Source organism: Pseudochaenichthys georgianus, chromosome 6 (assembly GCF_902827115.2).
Source record: "Pseudochaenichthys georgianus chromosome 6, fPseGeo1.2, whole genome shotgun sequence".
In the NCBI taxonomy this organism is placed as follows: Eukaryota; Metazoa; Chordata; class Actinopteri; order Perciformes; family Channichthyidae; genus Pseudochaenichthys; species Pseudochaenichthys georgianus.
The window spans coordinates 9,109,636-9,131,678 of record NC_047508.1 but is presented as its reverse complement, the minus strand read 5'-3'; the positions used below and the strand labels follow the sequence as shown (position 1 = coordinate 9,131,678).

The window sequence follows — 22,043 nt, the reverse complement described above, 5'->3', positions numbered from 1 at the left end:
TAAACTATGAATGTGTCATATCCACTTAACAGGAAGAAACTCAGCTATCAGACAATATTAACAATTTTTAGCAAAACAAAACATAAGGGTAATAACAAAGGCTCTGAATTAGCCCTGAGCGAAAAAATGCTAACACACTTAGCACATATCTCACATTAAAATACCCTTATTACTTATCGTATCTGCACAACCAAGATATCGATTAGCAAGCTGAGATTCCACAGATTCCAGACATATAAGTATCACCACTGAGCGATCAGAACTCGCGGCGAAATGACAACAAACAATAACAAAAACATTTGCTTTACGGGACCAAATCGGAAAATAAGTCTTACCGTTGCTGTTGTTCTGATCAAAAGTTGTGTTCAATGGCATTAAATCGATAAAAACGCTGCTGAAGGTTAATCCAATGTGTCTGTGTCACTTTGAAATTATTACTGATAATCCATCATACCATGTTTATGTCAATAACGGAGATTTCATATTAGCTGCTACGATAGCTGCTAGAGTGTATGACGCCTTCCGGTTCTGGGGCATTCTGGCTAGTCATCACTCATTCACCAATGGGTAATGTTTAGATGGATTTTAGGAACTTCCCCTCGATTCTATTGGCTCTAATGGTTAAAATCATCAAAATCAACCGATGGGGGCCAGAGATATGGAAAATGCACCCAAATGACCCCAGAAGTGGGTTTTTTTTCCCTAAGATTATTAATTTACCCCTTTTAGAAGTGAAAGTATAGTCATTGTTCTGGGAATGTCATTTTCGAGCCTGAGACCTGAAAAACAGGCTCAGGGCTTAACTGGGACTGTGGTTGTTATCATAGATGACACCAATATTTTTACAGTTTTTGGGCTATAATGTGGTTGTCCATCTCTTTGCGATAAACAATAGTTATTACCTCAGTCTTATCAACATTTAAATTTGTCGGCCATCTAGATTTTGTTCAAAAAGTGCACCTGTTGAGTGTATTCATTTGACAACAACTATCATGTACAATGTCATCTGCATGGGTGTTGAAGTCCAATTAGCTGGAGTTTTTAGATTGACTGTTTTGGTAGACCTGTAAAAAGAGCTTTACAATAGTCCATCCTACTTAAAATGAACACATGAATGAGTTTTTTCAGCATCATCTTTATTGAAAAATGGGCTGACTTTGGCAATTTTTCTCACTGCATAATATCTGTCTCCACAGTCTCCGTTCGACGGCGCTCGGCTGGTCTTCCCCCCCGGCCTGGCCTCCTTAGTGGTGGGAAGCTTCTATCTAATCCTCCTCAGCACGCTCCCGCAGATCCTGGGGACCTCCGTGTTTGTAGGAGGACTGTGCGGCTACGTGGTGTACGATATGATCCACTACTACCTTCACTACGGGTCGCCAAAGAAGGGCTCCTATATGTACGGCCTGAAGGCCTACCACGTCAAACACCACTTTGAGCACCAGAAAGCAGGTGAGCACCTGAAACCAGAGGGTATTACAAGATAGGGTCATCCATGAATTAGTCGGTCAGTAGTTCCAACCCCAGTCTCCTTAGTAAAGATGTCATTGTGTCCTTGGGCAAGCTACTGAAGTCCACATTTCTCTCAATGGAATCACAATCCAAATAAATGATAACGTTTGAATAAAGATTGATGTTATTAATAATTACTTATGTCATAGTGCATTTCATAAACCCAAGGTCACTTTTACAGAGGGAACATAATTTAAAGCACAATCTGGGCCAGATCACAGAAGGCATATTAGGCGATGTGCGACAGTGTTTGTGAGGGCAGGGGATGAGTAACTAAGGAAAACAGAGCTCATGGTTATGGCCCCCAAGGCTCTGCTTCAGAAGGTGACTTCATCCTTGAGGTTGACGGCTGGTCCATCTGCCCATCTCCTGAAGTCCGCAACCTGGGTGTCATCTTTGACACCCTTTCCTTCCACTCCCACATTAAGTCTGTCACCAAATCTCCATTTCTAAATTTCCATTTAAAGAACATTGCCAGACTCCGACCGTCACTCTCGGAGTCGGTTGCAGAAACCTTAGTCCACGCTTTTGTCACCTCCCGCTTGGACTACTGCAATGGTGTCCTGTTTGGGGTCCCCAACAAAACCCCTGGACAGGCTCCAGTATGTTCACAACTGTACTGCTAGGGTACTGACGCACACAAAGCCATGGCAGCACATCACTCCCACCCTCATCCACCTCCACTGGCTGCCGGTCAAGTCCCGCATAACCTATAAAGTCCTCCTCCTTACCTACAAGTCCCTCCATGCCCATGCCCCCCTGTACTTATTGAACCTCCTCTGCCCACATGCCCCACCCCGGAACCTGCGGTCTTCAGAGGACAGAGCCTTCAGTGTGGAAGCCCCCACCCTCTGGAACGCTCTCCCTTCGGATATCCGCAACATACCCACACTTGACGCCTTCAAAAGGGCCCTCAAGTCCCATCTGTTTGCCAAGGCCTTCGGCCCCTAATTTATTTGTTGTTTTGTCTGTCTGACTTTTGTTTTTGTTTGTTTTTACTCCTGTTTTTCTTTGTAAAGCGACCTTGGGTCCCATGAAAGGCGCTATATAAATCTAAGCTATTATTATTATTATTATTATTAATATTAATAAGGTTGGAAGGCTATCTTAAACAGATGAGGTCTCAGGGTTGAATTGAAGATGTCCAGAGAAGGGGCGTTACGGATTTCAGCAGGGAGGGAGTTCCAGAGGGTTGGAACTCGACACTGAAAGTACGGTCCCCTAAAGTGCAGAGGCGTGAAGGGGGAATGGGAAGTAGACCAGAGTCTGAGGATGGAAGAGTACGGGATGGGATGTATGGCAGGGGAGATCTGTGAGGTACTGAGAGGGAGGGGCATGGAGGAGGAGTTTATATGCAGAGATGGGGTCGTTACTAAAAAAAAGTAATATATTCATATTACTTTAAAAAAAAGTAATATATTACACTACTTCGTTACTCTCTACATAAAGCAATTCGTTACTTTACTCGTTACTTTACTCGCAGGGCCGGCCCGCCCCTCCCTGCAGGCAGATCACGCAGACTGCTAAAGTTTCAAATGTTCTCTTTAGTTCAGTTTCCATTGTCGCATAAGACTGATCCAGATCCTGAATGTTTTCCTATCTGACCGTGGCTGTCCTCTGTCTCCTGCTATCTGACCGTGGCTGTCCTCTGTCTCCTGCTATCTGTATATTTTGCGCAGTCTATCTCTGCTCACGCTGTTGCGTCAGCGTGTTCTCCTGCGTGTTGGCCATGTGTTGCACTGGAGCCAGACTGGAGCACACCGCAAAGACTTCAGCCGAGCACGTACGAACTGCTCATGCGTGAGTGGCAATAACTCTCCTTACCAGCAGGCGGCGGTCGTGTGTATTCGTCATTCAAAAAAGGCAACAACCGGAAAACAGAGAAGAAGGACAGACAGTGTGATATAAATAAACAACAGCTATGTGCGTTAGCTTCACCTTAGCATATGTTCTTTGCAGGTGTTTGTTGAGGTTTGATTATGACTGATTTTAGAAAGTAACGAAGTAACGCGTGTCGGGGCAATGTTAGTAACTGTAGTGTGATTACTGAATTATAAAAGTAGCGCGTTACACTACTCCGTTACCGACAAAGTAATATTATTACAGTAACAGTTACACCCAACTCTGTTTATATGTTAGTGGGACTTGACTGGTAAATAAACATATTTAATGTGAAATAAAAGGGTAACATTAAAAGATATATATACTATATATACAGTGTTTCCCACAGATCTGAAATATACTTGGGGGGGGGTGCTGGTAGCTGGGGGGGGGGAGGGGTTTGAGGTGACATGCCTTTGTGACATGCAACAACATTAACATTAACCTTTCGGTTGGTCATTTTGTTAGCAGACCCTTCACGCCATGTCTGAGCGAACAGGTACAGGCAGGGCCCATAGTGATAGCCTTATAGTTTAAATGTACTACCCCCAAATAAACATATGGACATGGGTTACTATTTTTTTTTAAATGGTAAATGTATTTAGGAACCTATCCATGTGATTTTATGTGGGAGTGGACCTCAAATCCTCTCGGGGGGGGGGGGGGTCCGGGGGCATGCTCCCCCGGTAAGATTTGTATTTTATTTTGGAGTTAAATGCATCAATCTGGTGCATTTTGAGGGGAAAATAAAGAGACTAGATCTATGGGAACACCTATATGAAACAGAACTGTATACATTTCAATAATCATAAAGCTTATCTTACCTTTGTTCCCCTAGTTAAGTTTTTATTTGTATTCATGCATATTTTACTAATCACTACCCCCTTAAATGGAAATATGTGTTTACATAAATGGTGACCAAACCGTTTGAGACCCACTGAGAACTTAGACTAAGTTAACTATCTATTCTAAACACTCAGAGAGTCCTTTACCTCACCTGAGCTGAGGTTATCCCGAGCTTGAATGACACACAGAGACCAATCAAGGGCTCTGATTTATGATCTGTATGACAGTGGCCATGTCGGCAGGCCACATCATGTAGACAGCCAGTCACCCCTCGGGAAATCCCCCGGTCCTCCCGATGGCCAGTCCGGGACTGGGTACAGGAGGCGTAGAACCAGGGATAATTGTCCACAAGTTAATCGATCGCAGGTGGCGTCGTGGTCGCGGACGAAAAAAAAAATATATATTATAAAAAAAAAAAGATGGGTTACGAAATATACTTGGGCGGCCGTTAATATACCTGGGCGGCCCAAGTATATTCTATGTGTGGGAAACCCTGATATATATATATATATATATATATGTTCTTCTACCACACTACAATTCAGAGGTAAATAGTGTACTTTTACTCCACTGCATTTATTTGATATCTTTAGTTACTTTACTTTTATGACGATGACGATGATGTGAAATATAATCAAGTCTTAAATCAGACTTTAGTTCCACCTGGAGTAAATTCACAAGCTACCCTGCAGTATACAGTACAAAGTCATTCAAACTTTAGTGTTATCAAAGCTGGTAAACCTTTACCAGCTTTGATAACACTTTAATGATCAATCATTATAATACCAATATTATATATACCGTCGACAGACTAACTAACCCCCCAGTGTCAGTAGCCTCTGAATTTCTATCCACCAGGGCGTGCAATGATTTTGCCTCCTTCTTCACTGACAAAATTCAGAAAATCAGACAAGCAGTCAGTGCCTCTGCATCAGGAACAGCAAATGTGTTGTCTCCGTGTCCACTTAACATAAATTCAAACACCATGATACAATTCCATCAGATTAATGATAAAAACCTAGAGGACATTATACAACTTCTGAAGTCCTCCTCCTGCTGCCTTGATATTATTCCAACAGGATTTTTCAAAGATGTTTTGCCTTGCATGGCCTCAGATCATATAGTAAACAAATCTCTTCACTCAGGTATTTTTCCACAGGCCCTGAAAACTGAAGTCATTAAACCGCTCTTAAAAAAGAATAATCTAGATGCTTCAGTAATGAACAATTACAGGCCCATATCAAACCTCCCATTTCTAGGTAAAATCATTGAAAAAGTTGTTTTTCAACAGTTGAGTAATTTCTTGCATTTAAATAACTGTTTCGATGTGTTCCAGTCAGGCTTTCGTCCAAACCACAGCACTGAGACTGCTCTTGTAAAGGTCTTTAATGACATCCACTTAAACACAGACAGTGGCAGAACTTCAGTGTTAGTATTATTAGATCTCAGTGCTGCGTTTGACACTGTTGACCACAGCATATTACTAGACCGACTGGAAAACTGGGTGGGACTTTCGGAAACAGCTCTAAATTGGTTTGAATCCTACTTAAAGGACAGAAACAACTTTGTTTCTATAGGTAAATACACATCTGAGTTGACAAATATGACATGTGGGGTACCTCAAGGCTCCATCTTGGGGCCTCTTCTCTTTAACGTCTACATGCTACCACTGGCTCAGATAATGAAGAACAACAAAATAAGTTACCATAGCTATGCGGATGACACACACATTTACGTAACAATTTCACCAGGAGACTATGCTCCAATTCAAACACTGAGTAAGTGCATTGAACAAATCAATGACTGGATGTGTCAGAACTTTCTCCAATTAAACAAAGATAAAACTGAGGTAATGGTTTTTGGAGCCAAGGCAGAACGTATAAAAGTTAGCGCTGAGCTTCAGTCTGCAATGTTCAAACCAACAGATAAAGTCAGAAATCTAGGTGTAGTCATGGACTCTGACCTGAGTTTCAACAGTCACATTAAAACAGTTACTAAATCAGCCTACTAACCTAAATAATATATCTAGGATTAAAAGACTAATGTCACAGCAGGATTTGGAAAAACTTGTCCATGCTTTTATCTTCAGTAGACTCGACTACTGCAATGGTGTCTTCACAGGTCTCACTAAAAAATCTATTAGAAAGCTGCAGCTGATTCAGAACGCCGCTGCTCGAGTCCTCACTAACACTAAGAAAGTGGATCACATCAGTCCTGTTCTGAAGTCTTTACACTGGCTTCCTGTGTGTCAAAGAATAGATTTCAAAATACTGCTGCTGGTTTATAAAGCACTCAATGGTTTAGGCCCAAAATACATTTCTGACCTCCTGCTAAATTATGAACCATCCAGATCTCTCAGGTCTTCAGGGACTGGTCAGCTTTCTGTCCCCAGAGTCAGAACTAAACATGGAGAAGCAGCGTTCAGTTATTATGCTCCAAATATCTGGAACAAACTCCCAGAAACCTGCAGGTCCGCTGCAACTCTGACTACTTTTAAATCCAGGCTGAAGACTTTTCTTTTTGTCGCTGCATTTAATTGAACTATTCATATCTTAGACTGCACTGTAACTTTTATCCATGTATTTTTTCTTTTAATGTTTATTAGCTTTTCTTTTTAATGACTGATTTTAAATGCCATTTTCTTAATGTCTTTCATTTTTTGTAAAGCACTTTGAATTGCCTTGTGTTGAAAAGTGCTATATAAATAAACTTGCCTTGCCTTGTAACTTGTTTTCCTACAATCTGGTACTTCTACTTTTACTAGTACAAGCTCTGAGTACTTCTCCAAGCTCTGGATGCTCGGCACTTAGTGGTTGCAAAGACTTGAAAAGCGCTATATAAATGCAGTCCATAATCTTCATTTCTCTTTCCAGGTTTTGGAATCACCTCCACATTCTGGGACCACCCGTTCAACACATTGATTCCCGATGAGAAATTCTAACAGAGAAAGGGCTCTCCTGAAGGGCCACAGGACTTAGCACCCATGCTACATTCAGCCTTATTCCAATCTCTGCACCCATACTTTTCAGAACCAAGGAGGAAGTTCTTCTTCTGAGGACTCCTGCGTCTCCTCAACTAATAATTAATAATAATAATTCCTTACATTTATTATAGCGCTTTTTCAATGATACACACATATGATACATGCAATGGTCAGAAACTGTGGACAATACCCACAGGAGCAAGTTCAGGTGAAGTGTCTTGCCCAAGGACACACCGGCTTTACAGACGCAGCAGCGGCGGGTTTCACCCCTTGATCTGATGATCATTCACTGCACACTGCGCCACACCGTCCATCTTCACGCCTCAAAGTCATCGAGGCGCTTTTACAAGTATACATTGGTATTATACATGTACTGTGGACAATACCCACAGGAGCAAATCCGGGTGAAGTGTCTTGCCCAAGGACACAACGGCCTGACGCAGTGGCAGCAGGAGCGGGTTTCGAACTGGAGTTCCCCAGCACTCCCCCTTGATCTGATGATCAGATGCACAGACCACTGCCCCACCCGTCCCCGTAACTACTCCACAGATCCATTCTGTATCACATATCATCCTGCTTTTTGTTTCCATTTTGCTGCACCTTTGTGAAGACTAGTCTGCAATCTTTCTGCACGGTTATCATTCCTTTCTGTGCCATTTATTATATAACCCAACCAACATCTACTACTGCTGTGCTCTTCTCCACATAGCCATTCACAATTATGTACAGCTAGTTGTTATACCATGGAAAAGGGAGGAACACACGAAAAATCAAAAGACACACGTCGGTGTGCTTCTATGTAATTTCACTGTTGCATTTTCATTCATGTTTAGGGAATTACATCCTGTAATGCTTTAGAAAACACTGAAGAAACTAAACAAATATTCACAACACACTCTTCCTGGTTCCTAAAAAATATCGCTAACAGCATAACACAAATGTAATGTGGACCCATTTGTGTGAACATATTCACACACACAAAGCGCACACACATGTCCCTCAGAGGAGGACAGAGGGAAAAGTGATAGATGGGTGGTGAATTTGGAAGACGGAGAAGGGAAATGGTGTGACAATATATGTGTGTAGGGACTAAATGACTGGTGAACTTACATTTCAATCCTTCCTCCCCACTATCTGCAGCCTAAAAATACTCCTCTACATTATGTTCTGTCTGCCATTAAGCTGCAAAGCCTCGCTGCTATCACTGTTAGACTGCAGGTTTGAAACAGTCAACATAAGCTCCTCCCAACATGCTTTTCCTCAATGTTGTTTTTGGTTTCAGATTTAATTTGGCAGTTTAGACTTAATTTATTAACTATAACCAAAGTTGCAGAAGTGCAATGCTACTGTAGGGCACTCATGCAATGCACCGTTAATGTAAAGCAGAGTCCTTAATATAGCACTTTGAGTTTTGTTTACGCAAATGAAAAGTGCGCTTATAAATAAATTATATTATTATTATTATATCTGAAACCACTGTGGAGATATATTTTTGCAAGTCCTTTGTAATATTCCCTCCGTTTCCTTTCTGTTTTGTCATTATTGATTACGCAACAATGTTTAAAAAAAATACTTGCTTTGGACAGAATTGCACCAGCTTTACGTAGTCAGAGGATGTTAAAATGTGTCAGAGGGGCAGAGAGGCATGAGGCCAGCCTGTTGGATCTCCTGCTGTGGGGATCTCTGGGTCAAAGGTCACCGTGTTAGCTAGGTGACAAAGGTGGATTTATTTTTTAAATGTCAACAAGCAGAACTTGGGTCTTTTTAAGATTATTTGTAGTCTCCACCTCCATCCCTTTAAAGCCCCTTCGTTAGCTGCCCTGCAGACCCCCTCAGGATGACGATGGATGAACATCTGACTGGACAGCAGGAGGTCTTACAGTCACTGGACAACATCACTGATAATTAAAGCAGAACAAACGTGATTAAAAACATTTACTTACATGGGTAGAGCACAGTAAAAATATATAACTGCAGAAAATCATTTTAATCTACTTTTCTAAAGAGAAGAAAGGGTCAAATTTAAATAATATATATGTATATGAACACATGTAAAATAAAATGCAGAATCTATTTCAAAGAGTTTTGAACAGTAAAATAATTCCTTATTGCAAAGCTTATTTTTCTTAAATTCAGAGCAGCAATAATAATTATGGCTTCATGTAAAGAGGGCTACGGAAGAGGATTAAGGCAATATCAATTGAGACAAAATAATATATATATTATTTCAATTATTTTAATCTAATATTTCATAATCAAATCTGAGAATTCTGACCTTTCACTCAGAATTTTCTTTTCATTTTTGGTCAGATCTCAGAAATAATTTCACATGTGGCCCTAATCCTCATCTGTAGATGGCTGTCCTTTTATCTGCAGCATGCATATTGGGTTATTCAAAACCATAACTCTCTGTCTTAATTTGCGCACACTGCAGATGATATTGAATGTTTAAGGTATCATGGAGTAGGAATTCTGTCTTTTATATAATAACTATATATGACAAAAATGTTTCAAAAAGAACCAAAATGATTGTTCCTGTTGGTAAATAATGATGAATAATAATAATAATGAGGATGATGAGTGTGATGAAGCATACTGATTGTGACGACTGCTCGGCGAAGTGAAATCATTACACCTGTTGAAGTGTGCACGGATCTTATTCATGTATATTTATGATACAGATGAAAAGACAACAGCACACACTTTGCCTATGCTAAGTTATGCAGCGTAAAATAATATTTTCTAAATCTGTTTCCTTTAATATCTTCTATTTTGGAATTTTAAATGTCAATGCAAATGTAAACGTATTTGTAAATAAATGTCTGTATATTTCTGAAGTCAGTCTGTCTTGTCCTTTTTGTTTGATCTCTTTTATGGCGCACTGCAGCGGGTAGCCACGTTTAAGCGTCCTTAACATTACATTACATTACATTTAGCTGACGCTTTTATCCAAAGCGACTTACAATAAGTGCGTTCGACCAACAAAATACAAACTTGAAGAAAACAGGTAGACCAGCCAGGAGGGAGTTGCAGTAGTCTAGGCGTGAGGTGACGAGAGCCTGGACCAGAACCTGCGTCTCTTTCTGGGTCAGCTGGGGACGCATCCTCCTGATGTTGTAAAGCGTGTATCTGCAGCTTAACCGTCCTCAAGCGGCCAGGCCAGTTTTTGGTGGCCTTTCCATATAGCGTAGCACCGGCTAGCGGGTACTTTTTCCCTCTTTTTCCGGCCCCATAACATCGTGGTCCTATCAGGCCAGGGCCAGGGCTGAACTAGTGACGTCAACACTCTCGACTGCTGATTGGTCAGAGAGAGAATCGTCACAAGATCGCGCGCGAGATCATCCCTAGCGTCGCATATATATCTAGAAGCAAGCTTGCAGCATTTTTATAAACAGCATTTTTGTAAACGGAGGAGCTACAAAAATGGCAACGTCGAAGAAAAGCACACCGTGGTCGACCGAGGAGGTGACGACGTTCCTAAATCTCATTGGGGATGATAAAATCCAGCGGGAGCTCGACGGAACAACGGTTTTAAAAGACGTTTTTGTTTCTCCCAAAATTAGAAGTTGACAGTATTAAACTGTGCACAGCCCTGGAGGTTTAGGCGATTTAGGAAACACATTGGTGTGTACACATTTAAAACATGTAATTACCAAATGGGTGAACATCGCTTGTCTCCATAATGCGCAGCATTAATATATACCCACATGACAGCTCATTGCTACTTTGTAATTCTACTCCACTACAATTCAGAGGTTCACCTGGTATTTTTACTCCACTACATTTATTTTAGTTACTTTGCAGATTCTGATTAATGATGTGAAATATAAACTACCCTTAAAGCAGACTTCAGTTACACCTGAGTAAAATTAAGGTAAAGGTGATTGTCAAGTGCCAACAATCAGGAGAGATATTTGATAGTTGGTGCTTGAGAAGACAACACATTTATCTGCAGATCTCTATAAAGTATATTAATTACTCGTTATTCTCTACTAATAGTTCATTAAAAACTGTATATAATTGCTATTTTGCACATCCCAAGATTTTCTAAGGTTTATTGACATATCATACACAACTACAGTGTAGTTATGCAACAGTGCATTACAAGACATCTATTAATATGTGTATATACCTCCACCATTAAACTGTCAAATTCTGCACATTTCTTATTCTATCTACATACATAAGAGTATAATTAATGTGTATAATATCAGTTAAAATAAGTGCTTCAACATAGTTAACATTGCAGGAAAGCAATATATTAGACGTTAAGTACTTTGTCAGGCTCAATATATCTATCTGTAGATAGATACCCCCTAAGCTTTTTTCTTATTTGAAAGAAGACCTTAACCTAAAGTATTCATGATATTGTATATTTCTATCATTGACCTTCTACTTTCGCCCTATAAAAGTATGTACTCTTAATATTTTTTTCATCAAATAACATTATTCAACAAAAATAACATTATTCAACAAAAATAATTCAATAACATGCTTTAACCACTGCACACAAGATACACACAGCATACTAATAACTTTGTATTATTAGTGTAGGACACTTATGTAGGTATAACATCTGAAGATTTGTAATTTACTAGTTTTATTCATGATTTACATAATTGTACAGGATATTGCTATACTATTTCTCATGTTTTACTTCTACACATTAATATCTGATTTGTAAAACATCACAGACAGAAAGGTATATCCATCATTTAACGGTAAGCTATTGAAATTGTGATTCCATAGATGTGTCTCCCATCACCCAAATCCTCTGACTCCCTCAACTCAGTATTTACATTCTTATATTCAAAGAAAATCAGTAATATATTTCCTTTTCTATCAGCTGTGCACCGTTATGGTGTAAATATAACCAATTGGATCAAATATAAAAGTCAGCCGAATTACTATTGATACTGCAAGGAGACGTATTTTGTGAAAAGAAATGCAAGATGTTGTTTAATTGTTGATATATTTATGATCCACGTCACATATTCAGTTTTGGCGGCAGTTCTCCAGAGGTCTTCTCAGCAGGGCTCTATAAATACAGAACTACGGCAGATGTGTAATATTTAATGCAGCCGAACCGTGTATTACAATGCCGTTATGTGATGACTTTCAAAGAGAAAAGCAAGAACACTCAGAATAAAGTATTATTTAATTTTTTTAAATGTTTTCGGATATCATATCGCATTAACATCATATCCCAACATGCATTGCGGCTAAAACATCCAATCAACGAGCTTCAAGCTGAGGATCTTGGGTAATCTGATCAGTGGGTGGTTTGTGGTGTGTATCGCTCGAAATGTCCCTTATACAGTAGGCCTATGTCTGTTTCCTGTGACTTTATTTACGGCTAAAAAGCATGCTAAAAAGCCCAAGATTATAGAATTAAACGAATAAATAAAAACAAGGATAATAGTGTGTTATTGTTGAGTAAATAACAGTGTGTTATTTAGAAAATAATAACAAATTAGAAGGAAAAAAAGATTAAAACAAATACAGATTTCAGTATTCTGAGGCTCTGAGCCCCATTTCTTTTCCTCACAGATGACAAAAAAGTCCGATATTATACGATTTAAAATAAAAACAATAATCGTTGCTTGATATTGAGTAAGAACATGTTTTTATGAACCCCACAGCTTCCGGTCTTCCAAGACCCGAACGGACAAAAAGACGTGCTGCAGGCACGAAACATACTACCAATAGAAATACATTGCTTTTAAAATCGTTCTGTGTGACACGAAAAAAAGGGGGAAATCATGTTGGTGAACACGAATCAATAGACGAAATGCCGTGAGACTGGGTTGTGATGTTAGCATGTATCTGAAAGCACCAAAGTGCCTAAGTAAAGTCTCACAGAGTAATGGAATGGTCATGGTCTTTTTTTCTTTGTGTTTTTAGCAGAGATGAACATTTCCAGACCTCACCAGAGTACTGTGGCCTGAACCTGCCACTTGCACAACTTGCTTTCCAGAAACTGGTAAAGAAGGATAATGTGTTTGTCGGGGTAAGTGCATGAACGATTTTATCTTTCAAAGTTATCTACCTTCAGTATGTTCACTATTTGTAACTAGTAAAAATGGCATCGCGAGATTAACTCTATAATTACTCTTAAACTTGTCTAAAGTGTCAAGAATGACCAAAGAGTCCTGATACGTACTTATCCCTTGCTGTGCTTCTCAAACTAACAGGTTGAGGGTGCTCTCTTGAACTTGCTCCCCTCCCTCGATAAGCAGCCCGTGGGAGTGGAGGGTTTGAGGATCTTCCTGATTCTCAATGAGCTCCTGCATGTGATCCAGACCCACAAACTCCACAAAAGAGCATAAAGCTCGCTAAGGCGATCGCTGCTGCTGTACTGAACTTGTCTGCTGCCTGGCAGCCTCCAGGTCATAGGTAACCTCACCTTTACACATCAGCATCAGTATTTGATAACACATTAAACATCGTTGAATGTGTTAAGGTCCTTGATATCTGCTCAGGTGTTTCGTGCTCACTGATGTTGATGACTGCATATCTTCTCCATGTTGTCTTCCTCAGGGGACTGGTGGTCCTCACTGCCATCCTCCACCATGAGTAAACATGTTGAGGTATGGAAGCAGGCCCTCTCAGCGATCCTATCCGACGAACCTCTTCATCGAAACTCAGAAGTCAGAAACCTGCTACTTGTCCTCCAGTATATGTACAATGTGAGTATCCGTTATTGGCTGACTTGTTACGAATGTCATTGAGCACGAACCAGTAATCCTACTCATTTTTTACTTTTCACCTAAAACATTTTGTTTTTCAGGCAAACCGCAGGACTGCAGAACCTCAACAGATGCCAGAAAGCAAATTCTGTTTGTTGATGAACAAAGAATTTCTTCTTCAGGATCTGCAGCTTTGGCGTTCACGGTCACAAAGCAAGGTAAAAATAAAATAAAAGTGCACTCACTCTAATACACACTCACTCAAGTACACACACTTCTAAACACGATATCCTATGTTTTTTCCCTTTCAGAAGAATACTGAGCCACTTATCCTTCGTAGCTTTCCATCTGTGATGGACCTGGATTCGAAGAAATATGTTTTTGACCGGAATGCTGAATACACCAAGGTAACTCAAGCCTTGTTCTGTACCTCATGAGAATACGCCTTCACACACAATAAAGTCAGGTCAAGAAATGTCCACGTAAACCTTTTTCATTGTGTATCAGCTCTGCCTGATGAGTATGTGTTTTCCATGTGACAAACACAGTGAAGTAAGCTGTCAGTTACACAACAGAAACATTTTAAAATAAGCAATAAGAAATTAAATCTGTAATTGTCTTGTGTACCAGAATGAAGCACAGCCACCCTTCTTCTGGGAACTCTTTTTGGGAATTCGGACTCCCTATGCCTCAAGACGTGGTTTTTGAAGTCGACGTGAGGCGAGGATCAGTTTTGAAAGACACCTTTGAACATTTGGCTTCTATAAATCAGAGTGACTACAAGATTCCACTTGCGGTAATAAACATGTAGTTTTATTCTGCGTAAAGTCACACAAAAGATCTTGCATCATTGTTTATTGACTCTTGTATGAGCTGCTGTATCATTGTTTTGCCTTTCATCTTGTAGGTTTACTATGATGGAAACTTGCCCCGCTGGGACGATTCTTTTGGCTACGTGAAAGACTTTTTTTACGAAGTGTTTCACGAGATGGTTTCAGCTGAAACCGCCCGGGATGTTCATGTACAATGACTCCAAGACACTGGCATGGTTCCCATCCAAAGTAAGACGATATGTATGCAATGATAAAAAGGATCCAATGATCATACCACACACATTATTGTCATCCTGGTATTTCTCCACTTTTCTGTTGAAAATTGTCTCTCCTAACAACACCAGGCAGCACCGGAGGACCAGCGGTACCTACACTTTGGGATTCTGTGTGGATTGGCCTTGTACAACCAGTGTATCATTCACTTACCATTCCCACTGGCTCTGTTCAAGAAGCTGCTGGGTGTGAAGCCTTCACTGGGGGATATGATGGAATTCAGCTCCTTTGTTGGAAAGTAAGGAAACTCATTTAAATCACACACAGTTTGCGTTTGACGTGCAGCTTTTTGGTCATAATACAGTACATTGTAAAGCATCTTTAAAATCTTAAGTGTAATTCCTTTTATCGGGTTTCAAGTGGTCTGAAGAACATTCTGGAAGACTACACAGATGATGAAATAGGAATCCTCGACTTGGATTTCTCAGTATGTGTTTTACAGTCTTCATCCTCTTTCTGATCTGACAACAGATATTTATTTCCCAAAGCAGTGATTTCACCTTTTTCTGTTGATCACCAGATCTACTGGGATGGAACAAACGTTGACCTTGATCCTCAAAATCCTGAGAAGCCTTTGACAGGTCAAGAGTGTTTTGTTATTTGTCATCAGATTACAATCTTAAATAGTATGTAAATCAACATCTTGGGATGGGACTAAAAACGTTTAAAATGTATGCTTTCGAATCGATCAGGCTAGGCTAAGCTACCGTTATAGCCGCGTCATTCGCTTGATTCACGCCACCCAGGGCGACTTCACATTTATCTGCAGCTTCACATTGACCTTACATGTGGCCCTGTAAAGGTTGCTTTGCATCCAGTGTGAACGCACCATAAGGCTTATATTGTAGAGAACTATAAAAGAAGAGAAATGACTAAAACAATAAGCTTAAAGATACAATATAACTTTGTAGACAGAATTTCTCAGAATTCATTGCTTTTACCTGCTAGGAAATACCTTTAAAATCGAATCATTTCTTTCTGCCGCTAACCTGTAAAAAGATATTTAATACATTGATTGATTCATTTACATCAGTCTTGGTATGTGTAACACTATAATCAGCCCCGGCTCAGTCTTATTTTAATCAGGCTGAAGAAAATGATGCAAAGATTGCAATATCCTCCTGTCAGAGCATAGTTTGACAGGATCTGAACCTGATCTCTTTAATCTGCTGAACAGGAAGGAGTATGTGGAAGCCTACGTGAGCCATGCCTTCAACACATCAGTGGAAGGTGTGTTTCAGGAGTTCAAGCGGGGCTTCTTCCAGGTGTGTGACCAGGATTTGGTGAAGCTGTTCCGACCACGGGAGCTGCAGGAGGTGCTGGTGGGCAAAGACTTCAATGACTGGGCCAGGCTGAAATAGGTACAGTCCAAAACAAGAGCTACTCATGTTTTCTCTTAAATTTGTCCCATCCTTTTATGCTTGATTTAAATGCTAAATATACAAGAAGTATTTGTCTGTTTCACTGTATTTAGGTCACAGTTTATGAGGGGGAGTATAACACGACCCCTCTACACCCCACCATACAGATGTTTTGGGAGGTTTTTGATGATCAGAAGAAAGCTTTCCTTTGTAAGTATAGCACCTGATTTCAAATATCAAAACATGACAAATTATAATTTTCATGAAGCATTAATGTCGATGGTTCATGAAAGTTTTACATTTACAATGTCCACTTAGTATCTGGTAAGTTATGTAACTGGTGGTTGCTTGGAGTCAATAAAAGGTCTTATAGTTGCTTTAAACTCTTCTAATGAGCCACTAAAGTGGTGCAGGAATGAGTCCTAAAACCCGGAAAGACTTCTTCCACATCTTACAGGCATATTATCAATTCTGGTTGCCTTGTCTTGTCAAAGTCAAACATGCGTCAGCTTCTGTGTCGTATTTTGTGCAGCATGTGACCATCATGTACGTTGTATAGCCTAATTAGCTTTTTACTTCCAGCAACTGTTCTAAGCTTCTATGTGTCATATAAATGGCGGTTGCTAACAAGGGAATACATCAATTGCAAGCGTCATTACGCCAACACAAATCCGCTTTTAGCTTAGCAGTGTTGATGCACAGCCATGTACATTTGATGTTGTTTATAGCAATATGTTTATTATATATCATTATTTCTGCTGTTACATTTACCCTTCATAAATCTTCAAGTGGTGTTAATATGTGGAGATTATCCTGCCGAACAGAACATGTTAAGTATCATAAATGTGGGTTTACAACAAAGCACATTTTCTGTAATATATCGTAATCCAATGGGAAAATCCCATTGTTTTTTGTCAAGCCTCCGAAAACACGTCAACACTGCACCACTCTATTGAGCGGGAATACATACAGTCCAAAACAATAAGCAACCGTTGGTCTAAAGGGCAACAAAGGTATTTTATTGAGAAAAGTTTTCAACTAGAAAAAGACTCTCAAACTAAAACTGAATTGATAGTTTGAGGGGTATACTTTGATGATTTGCTTTCCAAAAAACATTCTGCTACCCCATTGTTATCAGGTGTTTTATTGGCCGGTGTGTCCATAATCTCCCCACTTAAATAAACGTTCTACATGCAGTTGGAAGGCACAGCAAGGCACAATGAAACTAAAATCATTCAGGTCTGATTTATAGGAAGAGCAGTGCTGGTCTTAACAACAAGGATTTCACAGAAACAAATAGAAAGCAAAAACTCACTGATTACCACTTCTCCCTCCTCCAGGGTTTGTAACCGGATTTGAAAGGGTGCCTGTTCTTGACCTGGAGAAGTTCAAGATGAAAATCAAAGATCAACAAGTCCAAGGCCCCCCTGACCAGTTCTACCCCAAAGCACATACGTGCTTCTCGGACCTGGAGCTGCCCTTGTACTCAACCAAAGAGATCATGCAGACCAGGCTGACCGAGGCTCTGAGCAGCAACAAAATCATCTTTAAAGATGCTGGGACTGAACTCGGAAGGTGTCTGGTCTGAACAGAAGACTTAACATTGTCATAGAGCACTTTGTAAACCAAGTAGCAGCCTTTGTAGTATTGCTACTATACCTGTTTATTAACAAACTGTACGGCTGGGAAATTCTTGATAAATAGGATGTATTGTGTGGTGGGTTAATATCAGAAATCCTTCCCTAATAGCAAAAACGCTGTTATACTCCAAAATGTTGTATGTATATATGCATATTTCAGAAAAACGCCCTATACATATTTAAGTATTACATGATCTTCTAAGATGAATAAGGGTGTGACTTTATTTTATTATTTTGGTAAGTTAACCATGTAACAAATGTTGGTAACACTTTATATTAAGGTACATAAATTAACCATCAACTAGTTGTTAATTAACATGCATATTAGCAGTATATTGGCTCTTTATTAGTCATTATAAATCACTTATTAATGCCTTATTCTACATGACCGTATTCCAGTGGCGAACCGTCAGGGCCTTCAAGGTATTCAGAGAATACCCTGGAACACTCAGATAAAACAAACAAAACAATCGATTTAATTATATAAATAAAATGTATATAAAATGAATAAATGAGAATCGTATCTGTGTTGTTGATCTGTAATATTACAGTGTGACGTTGATTTGTTTGTCCTTCGCGGACCATGCACTACGCATTTCAGTGATTTTGTGTTAGAAAAGAAAGCAACCAATCAGATCTTGTTCTGGGTCTCTGGGTAGAATATCCTTCAACCAAGGTATTCTACATCCTTGATCGAATGCCCTGGCCGTTGCACTGAATGAGAGCGTACGTTTGGACTGACAGTTTGATCAACCAATCAGATATTGATTTGTAGCCAATGGGCGTATTCTTTCAGAGTTCCCCTCGGTTCCAGGGTACTCTAGAAGGCCCACTAGTTAACTGGCTCGAGACAGAGGATCTAGAATGAATGCGATGAAGCAATTCATGCCGTTTTATTGTTTTTAACATTGAAATGACAAGTGAAACAGGTGAAGATGAAGTTGTTGCGGAATTGTTGTGAGTACCCTTTTCAAGACGAAAATTCAGTGAAAAGACGGACATTATAATGGGGGGGGGGGGGGTGTCTACAGAAGGTCCAGTTGTGATCGCCACGGTTCGCCACTGCCGTATTCTACAAGTAATAAGCCATTAGTTGAGAGTTTTTCCTCAATAACCCTCTAATTAGTGCTTATTTGTTGCAAGTAAGGAAGTTGTTGTACATGAGTTTTGGTCTTAATATGCGCCGCTCAATATGGACCTAATAAGGCAGTAGTAGCACAAGAATAGTAATTTTCCCATAATAACACTTAACCTCTTAAGCCCTGAGCCTGTTTTTCAGGTTTCAGGCTCGAAAATGCCACGAACACAACAAAGACTATATCTTCACTTCTAAAAGGGGTACATTAATAATCTTTTCTCTCAAAGCAAGGCTACATCTGTGAGTTGGATGTAGAAGTGTCAGAATCAATATAGATGTTTTTATTTTAAAGTAAATTCAGATGGAACCCAGTAAAATCATGTAAATTCTAATGTCCGCCTAGAAAAAAAACATTACTTATAGTGAAAACCACCCTTGAATGATGGGCTAGTAGAGTAAAAGCTTTAGGAATCCAAACTATAATATATAATAAGTACCCTGTATCAAGATTGATGCAAAACAAGTGAAATTTGACCTTTTTAGAGAGGTTTAGAAAAATAAAGTCCAAGCGGACTCACCTCTGGGTAATTTGGGAACCATCAGTTCCATTTTTTTTTTTTCACTGTAAAAATCATTTTATTACTTTGAATTATCACTATAGGTATTCATTCCATCCAAATACAACTGTTGTGAAAAAAATAAAAATAAAACATAGGCCTACTCTGTTCTCCTCTTACAGTGAGCCTCTGAATTAGCCCCGAGCGAAAAATGCGAACCTATTACTGCACCGAAAATCACTCCGAGCTCCCTTATTACTTATCCTAGCTGCACATCCAACACATTGTTTATGATCGTAAAGACACAGAATCTAACGGTGCCCACCTCAACACTGAAAGATACAAACTCGCGACTTTATCAACAAAAACGTACATCAAAACAAGTGGCGCTAGCGCTAATGCGCTAGGCTAACATGGCTCACCTTCCTCTTTGTCTGGTCTAAACTGGTCTTCAATGGCATTAAAATGATAAAAACGATGATGACACAGGACACAAAATGCTCATTAAAGCAATTTAGCATAGTAGCCCTGTCCGATATAGTGCCAGATGCTGTGGTAAGGCACGGAGATAGCTCATTACGGATCTCACCGGTGGATATCGATTGTATTGCTTTCCAAAATCTCCTAGGATTATTTAGGTTTTCTGTGGTAACTGACAGATAGTACTTCGACTTTGCACTTTTGACATTTGAAGTGAAGCTATTCCTTAGCTGCCTAAAACGCAGCCACTCTACCTCTGAGTCTGATTGCCTAGCCTTTGCCCAGGCCTTGTTTCTCTCATGAAGGAGACTGGACAGATCAGCAGAAAACCAAGGATTGTCTCGTCCCTTTACTCTAAATGTACGCAGGGGTGCATGTCTATCAATGATCTCCATAAAACCAAGATAAAAATAAGACCATGCGGTTTCCACATCAGCACACAGATCGATTTTACCCCAATCAAACCCAAACAGATCATGCACAAAACCCTGCTCCACAAAATGTTTTATGTCTCTCTTGATGATAATGCGAGGTTTAACCTTTTGGACCTTAGTGTCCCTAATTGTAGCTACAACACAGTGATCGCTCAGATTATTTGCAAATACTCCCACAGATGAATATTTATGGGGAACATTAGTTAAAATGAGATCAATTAGGGAGGATTTATTAGGAGACTTAATATTTGGGCGAGTAGGACTGTCAACAATCTGAGTAACATTCAAAGAGATACAAAGGTTTTTAAAATCCTCCTCAGTTAACCAGTCCCAGTTTAAATCTCCAAGTAGCACTATTTCCTTGTAGTCTAGTTGTGGTAAAAGATTTGCTAGTGAAGACAAGGAGTCTTTGACAGGTGAGGGGGGTCTGTAACAGCCCACGACCATGACCTGTTGACCCTTTGCCACTTCTATATTTATGGCTAAAAATTCAAAGTGCTTACTGATCGATTTGGAAACTAATGTGGTTACACTGAACTTATTCTTAACATAAATGGCAACGCCACCACCTTTATTAGGCCGGTCGGTACGATACACATTAAAACCATTTAAGGCAATGTCAGAGGCCAAAATAGACTTATTTAGCCATGTTTCAGATAAGACAATGACATCAGCGTCAGTCGATTTTGCCCAGATACGGACAAAATCTAGTTTACCTAACAGACTGCGCACATTCAAGTGGATGAAACCCAACCCAGACCGAGCTTTAAAATCAGCAGGAGTAGCGATCTGACTATTACTACTGGGCGGACCAGGGTTAGGTTGTACATTTCCTGACAGTAATAACAAACAAAAAAAACAGGCATCTTTTCCTCTTAAACGACACAAATACATAGTCATCTAATTTAGAAAAACCGGAAAAGTCTGCGAGAGTGTGATTAGAGCTTAAGAAGCAGTCCTGAAGAACCATCATCGCAGGAAAATAAAAAAGACAAACATATTTTGTCGAGCAGATTGACTATGACAAGGCAACCGGTAATTGTAAAACAGCAGCGTGGAGGCGCTCCGGTCCCTCCGTGGTATCCCCGGGGTGAAAGCAGGCCTCTGCAACAGCAGAACCAGGACAGGTGGAAAGCAGGCCCCAGCGGTGGTAAAATCCTCCTGCGTACAGCAGCACACGCCCGGTGGAAGCAGGCCAAGCCCGAAGCGTGGATCCACTCCGTCCCCCCCGCGACGACTCCGGGGTAACAACCTCTCCAGTACAGCCTCTACAGGTGGGAGCAGGCCTCCGTAGATCGCATATTGCAGGCAGCAAACAGGTGGAGCCGCTCCGTCTCTTCGCAACGAGCAGGCCTCCGTAAATCGCAGATCGCATGCAGCAACAGGTGGAGCCGCTCCGTCTCTTCGCGACGTCTCCGTGGGAAAAACACCTTAGTACAGCCACACTCGACAGGTGGGAGTAGGCCTCCGCAGATCGCA

The 22,043-nt window shown here is 40.2% G+C and overlaps 1 protein-coding gene and 1 pseudogene across 1 annotated transcript in view; both read left to right on the top strand.

The window, feature by feature from the left end:
• fa2h (fatty acid 2-hydroxylase) overlaps window positions 1-10,056 on the top strand; it is a 76,853-nt gene extending 66,797 nt beyond the window's left edge. The window contains exons 6-7 of the mRNA XM_034084382.2: window positions 1,197-1,449; window positions 7,110-10,056. Coding sequence (XP_033940273.1) covers window positions 1,197-1,449; window positions 7,110-7,177 — 321 coding nt within the window. The 3' untranslated portion in view covers window positions 7,178-10,056. The remainder of the gene's footprint in view (window positions 1-1,196; window positions 1,450-7,109) is intronic.
• On the top strand, window positions 9,216-18,468 carry LOC117447974 (E3 ISG15--protein ligase HERC5-like; annotated as a pseudogene).
• Window positions 18,469-22,043: the final 3,575 nt, after the last annotated feature.